This window comes from Pundamilia nyererei, unplaced genomic scaffold (assembly GCF_000239375.1).
Source record: "Pundamilia nyererei isolate P.nyererei 1_Seehausen unplaced genomic scaffold, PunNye1.0 scaffold00580, whole genome shotgun sequence".
Classification (NCBI taxonomy): domain Eukaryota; kingdom Metazoa; phylum Chordata; class Actinopteri; order Cichliformes; family Cichlidae; genus Pundamilia; species Pundamilia nyererei.
The window spans coordinates 71,787-81,901 of NW_005187981.1; the positions used below are offsets into that span (position 1 = coordinate 71,787).

A 10,115-nucleotide genomic window follows, 5' to 3' on the forward strand; every position below is an offset into this window, starting at 1 on the left:
TAAGAAAAGGTTCCTTGTTATATCTGGAGGAAGATTTTTTTCAATAAATATTAATGTTAGCCCGCGACTTTGTTCCAGTTTTGAATTTTGGCCCACTGTATATTTGAGTTTGACACCCCTGGTCTACAGCAATCAGAACGCACAACACGATGTACTGTAAAAAAAAAAAAATCAGCGAAACAGCAAGTGTCACTTTTGGCCACGAACAATTTAGGGGATGGTGAATTTTTTTGAACAAACCCAGAGTGTTAAAAAAAAACCCCACTTAAAACCATTTTTATTTCTCAGCAGCATCAATAGTAACAAAAACGCAATTTAGTTTTCGCTGTCAAAGTCGATTTAACTGAAGTTACGTGTTTCCGGTTACTATGGAGGTCACGTATTTCCGGTTACTGTGGAGCTCACGTGCTTCCGGTTACTGAGGAGGTCACGTGTTTCCAGTTACTGTGGAGCTCCACAGTGGCTGCAGCCAGGTGCTCTTGGAGTGAAGCGGGAAAATAGTGCAATAGAGCAGCGGTCCCCAACCTTTTTTGCGCCACGGACCGGTTTATGCCCGACAATATTTTCACGGACTGGCCTTTAAGGTGTCGCAGATAAATACAACAAACTAAAACTAGTACCGGTACCGGAAAAAAAAAATTATTCATAACACACGTGAAAAGACCCAGGAAAACCGAGTAAACGATAAAAACAATAACAAAATAACGCTGAACACCGATAAAAACCCTGAAAACTATACATTTCACACCTGAGCCTCAACTCTCGCGGCCCGGTACCAAACGCATCACGGACTGGTACCGGTCCGAGGCCCGGGGGTTGGGGACCGCTGCGATAGAGCGAGAAAGAAAAAAAACCCCCACAGCTCGCAATAAGGAGCCGGCTCGCGCCGTTCACCTCAAAGATCCGGCTCTAAGAGCCATTTCGTTCGCGACTGACACATCACTAGTAAATATAGGAAAAGTTAATGGAGTCTGGCTAAGTTGATACCAGCACACGAAATATTAGCTCGGAAGTTGGCTGTACTGGAGCATGAGAAATATATGCTTGTAAGTACGATTATATTCTGTGTTCATGTTAAGCATGCGATGTAAAATGGTTTGTTGACTCTCATATTTGAAGCCGGCATGTTAGCTGCACTGCCTATGCTAATTGTGTTAGCATGTCAATAGGAAATTCCATTATGTGTTAGCATCAAGCCAGCGGGATTTGGAGTTAACATGTTTTCATTTATTTTTCTTGGTTATATCAGCTGCAATTTAATTTGTTAAGTCTTCAGTCAGTACCTTGTAATGTGAGAAATATATTATGCTCCAAATGTATGTTTCAATATGTTTTTTCTTATGTTTGTAGTTTTACAGTGCCTTCATTAGGGAGACAAATAAACCCTGCAATGAGAACTGGAAGCCTTTGCCTTTCCTTTTGAAGAACTGTTTATCTATCTGCCAAACTGGGCATCAACGTACAGGGAGGGCAGAACACAAGGTATCTCATGAGGTGGCATAACTCACACTGTCTCACTGCATGTGGACGATTTGTTGTTATATGTAACAAATCCAATCACATCTACCCCTGAAATCCTCAGTCTTACAGGAATTTGGAAGCATATCTGGATACAAACTAAGTTTAGCTAAAAGTGAATACTTCCCCATCAGTAATAATGCAAGAGAATACCCCAATCTGCTATTTAAGTTGTCTACCGAGTCCTTTACATATCTGGGTGTAGAAGTCACCAAATCCTATGACAGTCTGTTTAAAAGTAACCTCACTCCTCTATTGGAACAGTGCAAACAAGATGTTAAAAGACGATCTATTTTACCATTATCTCTCATTGGGAGAGCTAATTCTGTAAAGATGAATATTGTGCCAAAATTTCTGTATTTATTTCAGGTGTTACTAGGGCTGGGCCATATCATACCGTTCACGGTAATACCGGTATAATGTTGGGCAATGACAAGAAAATGAAATATCACGATAGAATATGGCTAAAAAGCGCATGCGCAGTGCATTTGTTTTCATACGCACATGGCGAAAAAGGCACGGCGGCGACGGAGAATGACAAGGGCGAAAGCGGATCGTTGAATGAAACCGATGAACCAGAATTGGTTTGTAAAAATGCTGCAACTTCAGTGGTGTGGAACTGGTTTAGCTTTCATCCGTCAGATACACAACAAAGCACTACTTTTGGTAGAGCATGCTAGAGGACCGTCATTATTACCGTGTTTTTTGGAAAATACAGCACCTTAAAATCAATCATTAGATTTTTCTGAAAATCGACAGTGCCCCTTATAGTCCCGTGTGCCTTATGTTTGAATTCTGGTTGTGTTTACTGACCTCGAAACGAATCTGTCAAATGTTTTAGTACGACTTTGCTAAGCTACGAACCCGCACCACTTGATGAATTGTCGGAGCATTACGGCTATCGTAGGCAGGAGCCTGGCGGAGTGATACGTACGGTGCTTCAACATAATATTTCCGTTTTGCGTGTGTATAAGCTCTTTTTAAGTTTTGTGGATATTGTACTTGCTTATGCTGAGGATATGTCGGCCAATTTCCACTGGAAATGCCTTTTGGTTAAACTGTCAGCAAGGAATTTGCATTTGTACTGATACATTTTTATATAACTTTAATGCAAAAAACAGTTGCTTGTTTAAGCGAAAATACATTGATGGTTTTTTTTTGCACTAATAAAATTGTGGAGTTGTAAAGTATTTTGTCTAGTGTCAATTATCGTCAGTTATATCGTTATCGCAAATTTTCAAATCTATATCGTGATAAATATTTTTGGTCATATCGCCCTGCTCTAGGCGTTACCTGTTTACATATCACAATCTTTTTTCATGTCATTTAATCGAATGGTTTCTTCATTTATATGGAATAATAAAACGCCTCATATAAGAAAAGCATTTAGGTGGGCTGTTACTGCCAAACCTGCACACATACTATTGGGTGGCAAATCTCAATACCATCTCTCTATGGCTAAAGGACTGGAATGATCAGATCCCTGCGTGGCTACAGATTGAAAGAGTCACAGGCAGGCCGCATTCACTCCCAGCTTTACTCTGTGCACCCCTACCACCTCTAGTTAATAATGTTAAAGATAACATAATTGTTACTCAATCGATAAGCATTGTAAATCAGTTTAAAAAAACATCTGGGTATTCAGAGTATTTCTATTCACTCTCCAATAATACATAACCATCTTTTTCAACCACCCCTAATGGACAATGGCTTCAAAATTTGGCACGACGGGGGCATTCAGAGTATTGAGGATTTGTATATTAATGATACGTTTGCTAGCTTTGAACAACTATCTAGGAAATGTGGTCTGACTAATAACCATTTTTTGCGATACTTGCAAATCAGAGATTTTATACGTAAAAAGGTTCCTAATTTTCCTACTCTCCCCCCTCCTTCCTGTTTGGATTCTATACTAAGGGTCAATGAGATGAAAAAAGGCACAATATCATTTATTTACTCACATATCATGGACAGCTGTAACCTGTCTATTTCATACATTTGAGAACAGTGGGAGAATGATTTGGGTACCCAGCTGTCTGACGAAGAGTGGCATATGGCTCTTACCAGAGTCCATTTGTCTTCTATATGTTCAAGACACTCCCTAATACAATTTAAAGTGTTACACAGTTAAACTAGCAAAAAATATTTCCGAACATAGACCCATCGTGTGATAGATGCAAACAGACTCCAGCTACTTCCCTTCATATGTTTTGGTCCTGTCCGAAAATTGCTCCTTTCTGGTCATCATTTTTTAAAGTCATCTCTAAAGCCTATGCCTATAACATCTCGCCTTCCCCCTTTGTGGCAATTTTTGGTTGTTTCTCTGGTATCGCGACTTCTGTTCCCCCTGCCCATTTACAGAGGGTCATTGCCTTTTTGTCATTATTAGCGAGACGCCTGATTTTATTTAAATGGAACCTTGAATGTTTTTGTCTGCCCTAGAACAGTCCTGTAAAAACAATTGAGAGGTGCACCGCCCTTTTTTTTGTTTTTTTTTGTCTGTGTGTGTGTGTGAGGGGTTTTTTTGTTTGTTTTTTTCCCTTTTCCTGTCTTGGCATTATCTGTCTTTATGATCTGTGGGGATTGTTGTTTTGTGGTTATCTGTAGAATAATAAGAATGCTATGTATAATCATTGTAAAACTACAAATAAAGTGTTAAAAAAAATGTTAAGCTTTTCATTTATGTTTACCCTCTTATAATGGCGTGGATCTCTTAACAGATCGTTTTAATAATCATTGTCTTTCTATTTTAGATAAAGTCGGTCTTGTAAAAACAGTAGCTCCTTTTTCATTCATTGATGATTAAATGACAGTATTTGCTGTTCACCTTCTTGTTAGAATTGCGAGAGCTGCCTATTTTTCAAACCTGGTTTTGAAGACCAGAAGTAACTCCTTACTGTAACTCCTGCTGTACCTGCAGTCCCAAGTTTTTTAAATGAAGATTGGGAAATCTTTCTCTCCAGCTACTCCATATACTGTATGGCTGCAGACCTCCCAAGTACAAGCTGGAGGTCACCGCCTGATAAAGCCAGAAGAGCCACATCTGGGAATAGCAGAAACATGATCCAGAGGCCACCAAAGTACACATCTGCACCTAGACATTTTGTCCATAAAAGTTATGAACATAGTCTTGAAGGAGGGTGGGCCTGGTGGAGTCCAACTCTCACTGGGAAATGTGCTCACTTACTACTGGCAATGCGAACCAAGCTTTTCTATGGTTATGCTAGGAACAATCCCATAGTCCCAAGGTAATCCCCACAGGATGCTGTTGGGGTGCTTAATGTAAATTGTTATCTTGTTTAGGAAATATGTTATGGGATAATTAATTATAAATAATGAATAAAACATTTAATCATTTTCCATTTTAAAGATAATTTTTAAATATAACTTTAATTTACTGTATGCAGTGGTCCGCAGTTCACCTTTTGCCGATTTTTTTTGTGCAGCTTTGCATGCTCCCCCCCCCCTTTTTTTTTTTTTACAGAGCATTGTGTTCTGCGTCCTGATCAGCTGTGGACCATTGTCAATCAATCTCCTCCGTGCCGTTTCTCCTGTTAAGTACAGAATGCGTTCAGCTTGTCAATTTTACATAAATCGTCGATCGCTAGCAGTGTGACTCCGAAGTGCTGCACTGTATGTTTGTAAGTTTTCTCCAGCAAACACAAAAATGTCGATGAAACGTTTTGCACCAAAGGCAACCGTGGGTGCCTTCGGTTTTATTCTATAATACTGGTCTTATTTTTCTACGAAGTTTTGAACTTTTAGAGTGTGTAAACCATAGAGAAAAGTGTGGAAATGTTCGAGCCTGTTGGAAAAAAGTGTATAAAGTGTGTAGTGAGGGGTTTTACAGCTATAAAACATCTATAATAATTGTAAAAGAAAATAAAGTTAGCTACTTCGCGGATTTCACCTATTGTGGGTTATTTTTAGAACGTAACTACCGCGGTAAACGAGGCACCACTGTACATACTGTATATATACAGTACATTAAATGGGAAGGAAAATGATAGGTTTAAACACACACTTTATAGATCTGCCAGTGTTTGGTATTTTATATGAATAGCCTAAAGCATTCTAGAGTTATAATGAAAATGGGAAACCATGGACTCATTTTGTATTAACTTTTCAGCAGTGCATTTTAAAGAAGTTATTGTCCGACTCTTCAAGGCCATAAGCTTGGCTGTTAGGTGCATTTGTACAAGCCATAATGTGTTTGTAGTGTTGCAAAAAACACTCAAAGGTCCTGTGAATGTTTGCCACATTTTTGGTCTTGTTTTAAGCCCCTCAGAGTAAAATGTGTAGACTGTCACATGTTATTATGTGTTATTAATCTGCCCAGAGATTAATAACATCAGGGTCAGTGCAGAACTCTAGCAAGTCTGAAGAGACATGACTACAACACCATGGTCAGCGAAGGGATACGTATGAAAAAAGGGAGAACAGGACATGCTAATGACTCATATGAGAGTAACATTTACAGACACTGCTCATACAGCTTTCAGTGCACAAACAAGAGGCACAATAAATACACTAGTGTAGGACAGGTTGCTGTGAGAGACACTACATACAAAGACAACAGGAAGCAGAAAACCACAAGGAGAACCACAAGCAGAAAAACTGGAATATATTGCGTGCATAGAGTCTCAGTTTTCACTTCTGTTGATATGTGGAAATTCAATTTGGACATATTCATGTGTACAGGGAAGGAGTAAGGAAGAGAGGGGGGTTTGTTGGACTGACTGCTGAAGAAAGCTGCTTTGACTGTATTTTTCAGAAGTCTTTTCAAACTTTATGCAGGCTCATTAATGCAGGCTCACAAATAAAACATTATATTACCCAACTGGACAGAACATTTCTCAGTGTGACAATGAACAAATGCATAAACACATGCAATACCACCAATATTTAATAACTTTGAAATGGACTTCTGTGATAAGATTTGTTACGGTACCTGCCAGGCAGTAAAACAGGAAGTACACATGAGGTGACCGCATGGTTCAATCTTGATGTCTTTGTCATTCTCAGCACAGATCTTACAAAGCTGAAAGGTAGAGCCCATTTCACAGTACAGCTCATACTGCTCCTGTTCATGCAGAAAATACTGCTGTTAGTCATCAAATGGCATATAAAAGTCATTAGAAACATATAAACATGCACTATCCGTACAACACACGTTTCCCATCTCGTCTTGTACAATGTCTTTTTCTTCTCTCACTCGTTCAGAGCTATTCCATAACCTTTTATCTTTAAAGTCCCAAATTTTATTTGGGGATCTAACTGAATAAGTGTTCAGTTCAAAAGAAAAAAACATGTTTTCTCATAGTGAATGGTGCTGCACCAAATTCACAGAAACAGACTATTTTTATTGGTTTAATTTTAAAGGCTTCCCCCTGAAAAACCAAGTCTGATTTGTCACCATTACTAAACAAAAATAAGTACAAGAACAGGTATAGCTGTGTAAGAACTGCTAGCTACTAAAAACCTACAATTTATCTGTACAGTTTTGAAACCACAGAATAATCAGAATTTCCACCCGAGTCAGCATGTAGCATAAACCAAAATGGTTTTAAGCATTTTCTAGAGAAATTTTCCCAAATTACTTCCATTGTGACCATTTAATAATCTACCAAGAAGAAAATCGCTTTTGTAGCGGAAGCCTTGGTGGAGCTATGTTTGCAGTGATGTTTTCAATGATGCAAGCAAAAACTACCAAGCCAAATTCCATGAAATTGTACAGTGATGTAAATATTTGAAAAAGAGGATCTCATTGGATGGTGATGTAGAACTGGATAACTTTCTTAAAGTGGCCTTGTCAGATAATACTCTTGCTGGTGCAGGAAAAACAAATAAATAATAAGCAGACTGCTTGCTGGGCAACTGTCATTCACCTTTGAAGTTTCCCAGTATTCCCTAACTGATCTCGTTTGGAATAATTTTCTCAGAAAATTAAAATGTCAAAGTACAGTGAACACTACACCATTACACATGAATGAATAAACAAACCACTAGTAAAAAGTGGTTTAAAAACAACTTTTATGTACTATTTTGAAATTGAAAAAATGTGGTTTCACTTCTAGAAAACTTAAAGTTTTTGTCACACTATATGGAAAATTCAGTTTTGTAATAAATCAGAAGTGAGTATAAAAAGCCATTGATTTGTATTACCTCATTTAATACCACACTTTTACACAGTGATTTTCAACATTTAATAGTTTGGAGAGGCTGTAAGTCATGTCGATTTACTGAATGCTGTAAAACACAAAGTCTACCTGGCAAATCATACTACTCACCGAAATGTCACAATTATTTATGTGCCATTACAAGTGGGAAATTTGCAGAGTATTATAAATTTCTCCACGTATACATGTTTTTTTCCCCAGTAACATAGAAATGCTTACACACACACATAACCACACAGACAAACCCACTTGTGTGACTTTGATGTGATCGTGAGGTGTCGGCTCACATAAACCAGTGAGGTCAGGATTGTAACTGCGACCATCTGGGAATAAGTAGCTGTGAATTTAAAGCAAACAACCAAACAACAAAGAACAGCATTTCATTATATGTTATATTTATAAGAGTTTAACTTGTGCACAATTCAATAATCATGAATTCTGTCTAGTTAAAAACAGTGGGTATAATTATGTAATGAGTAAAGTGAAAAAATGGATTAGTAGTACTGTTTGTATCAGTAATATAACCAGTTTTTTCCACCACTTGAATTAAATATATATGTCTAACTTTTTTGAAGGCTTTTAATATTATCAGGTTTATTGAAACAGACAACATCAGATAAACACTTCTGGGTCAAAAACCCTTTCTTGATCCAGGATATAGCTTTCATAAAAGCTATATCCATATATATAAACCAGAGATTAGCAACAAATCTCTGGTTTGCTGCTAAACATTTAAAGCGAATCAGATGTGACCACTGAAGATACAATTTGTGACTTTCTGTTTGTAGAAAGCGACAAGCTCACCACATACCTGCAGAGAGTGAGTTAGAAAAAGAGATGTGTGACAGGTTACATACAAGCCCTCCTTGTAGCCATCGATTAAAGCCTGGAACAGCGGTTTGTTGTTGGGAATGGTCTGCAGTATGTTTCCATCAGTGGTCACATAGCCAATGGCCCATTGGCCCAAACGTGTACAACTCAGTCTGAAGATGTAACTATTAGAGAAAGAGAAAGATATGCATGACTCACACTAAAAACATCACTGACAAGGAAAAATCTGGTAACAACTGAAAAGAATGCAGTGACTACTGGCGAGTCAGTGACACCTTGGAACGATGGCATTAAGCGCAAATCAGGCTTACAACAGAGTCTGTGTCTTCTGTAAGGTGGCCCCCCAAACAACACAACACAACACACAGGTGTTCAATCTGTTGAGAAGGAGGCCTGGAGTCACCCAAAGTCAACTTGAGTCTGGCAATGATATGGTCCAAATTATAGAAGCAACCATGATAGGAGATATTGGCAGGAAACTTCAAGCCATGGCAACAATAGGTTCAGAGGAAAAAAGATGAAAAATATCAAAGAATGAGAACGGGAAGGTGAAAATCAAAAGACAGTTACATGTAGGCTTGACACTATATAAATGTCATGGTTACAGGTTTTGGACTTTTGAATTATTTATTAATCATTTAAAGCTCCACTGGAATTCTTAGTATGTATGTATTCGTACACACACACACACACACACACACGCACGCACGCACGCATGCATGCACGCACACATATACCTGTAGTTTATATTAGGGCTGGACGGAACTAGTTTAGCCTGGAAACTAAACTCGATCTTGGACACTGGTTATATTAAACAATTTCTTTCCTCTACTGGCTGTCAAAGAAAAAGAACAACAACAATAACAATGACAAATAAAAATAAACTAAAAAATAAACAACTTATCCCATTATCTAAAATACATTGTTGATGTACCACAAAAAGGTACCCCAGACCTGATCAAAAATATCTTCTCTCCCCTTAACTCTGTGCGTAACTTGCTCATATAATGCCATCTTGGACATTTGTTCAGTCCATTCCCTGAAACAACAGGGGTTAGATGACTTCCAGTGCCTCAGTATTATCCTGCATCCTGTTATGAAAGCCTAGTCCATAGTCTCTGTCTTCCAGTGAGAATAATACTGAAACCAGCTTCTTCCAACTATCCTCTGAAATTTGAATTCCAAGATTATTCTCCCAGCACAGCCTCAGCCCCTCCAGATGGGGAGAGTGTTCCTCTCTGAAGATCCCATAAAATTTGGAGGCTCTGATTCTATTGATGCCAGGAGCAGTGAACACCTCCTGAATACTAGATGGAGGGTCTGGATTATTGTTCAAAATGGCTTTAATACAGTGTCTAACTTGAAAAAACCTCCAAAATTCCCTTTAATCAAGATTAAATTCTTGTCTGATTTCCGCAAACGATTTCATGCCAGTTTGCCCAAACAAATCCCCCACTTGGTTGATACCTGCCCTAACCCAAGCCTCCCATCTGAACGGTTTCTTACCAACTAATATTTTCTTATTTTACCAGATACAGGCTCTAGAGGTGAGAAAGGGGCTAGTGGTGATAAATTGGTGAGCTCTAA

General features: G+C 38.4%; 1 protein-coding gene across 1 annotated transcript in view; it reads right to left on the minus strand.

Annotated features, from left to right (window-relative positions):
* Nucleotides 1-10,115, minus strand: part of cblb (Cbl proto-oncogene B, E3 ubiquitin protein ligase) — a gene marked incomplete at its 3' end in the record, with an annotated part of 87,487 nt that overhangs the window by 33,625 nt on the left and 43,747 nt on the right. Inside the window, exons 7-9 of the mRNA XM_005754522.1 lie at nucleotides 8,555-8,692; nucleotides 7,947-8,034; nucleotides 6,470-6,601 (exon numbers count right to left, since the gene is read on the minus strand). Of these exons, the coding sequence (XP_005754579.1) occupies nucleotides 6,470-6,601; nucleotides 7,947-8,034; nucleotides 8,555-8,692 (358 nt within the window). The remainder of the gene's footprint in view (nucleotides 1-6,469; nucleotides 6,602-7,946; nucleotides 8,035-8,554; nucleotides 8,693-10,115) is intronic.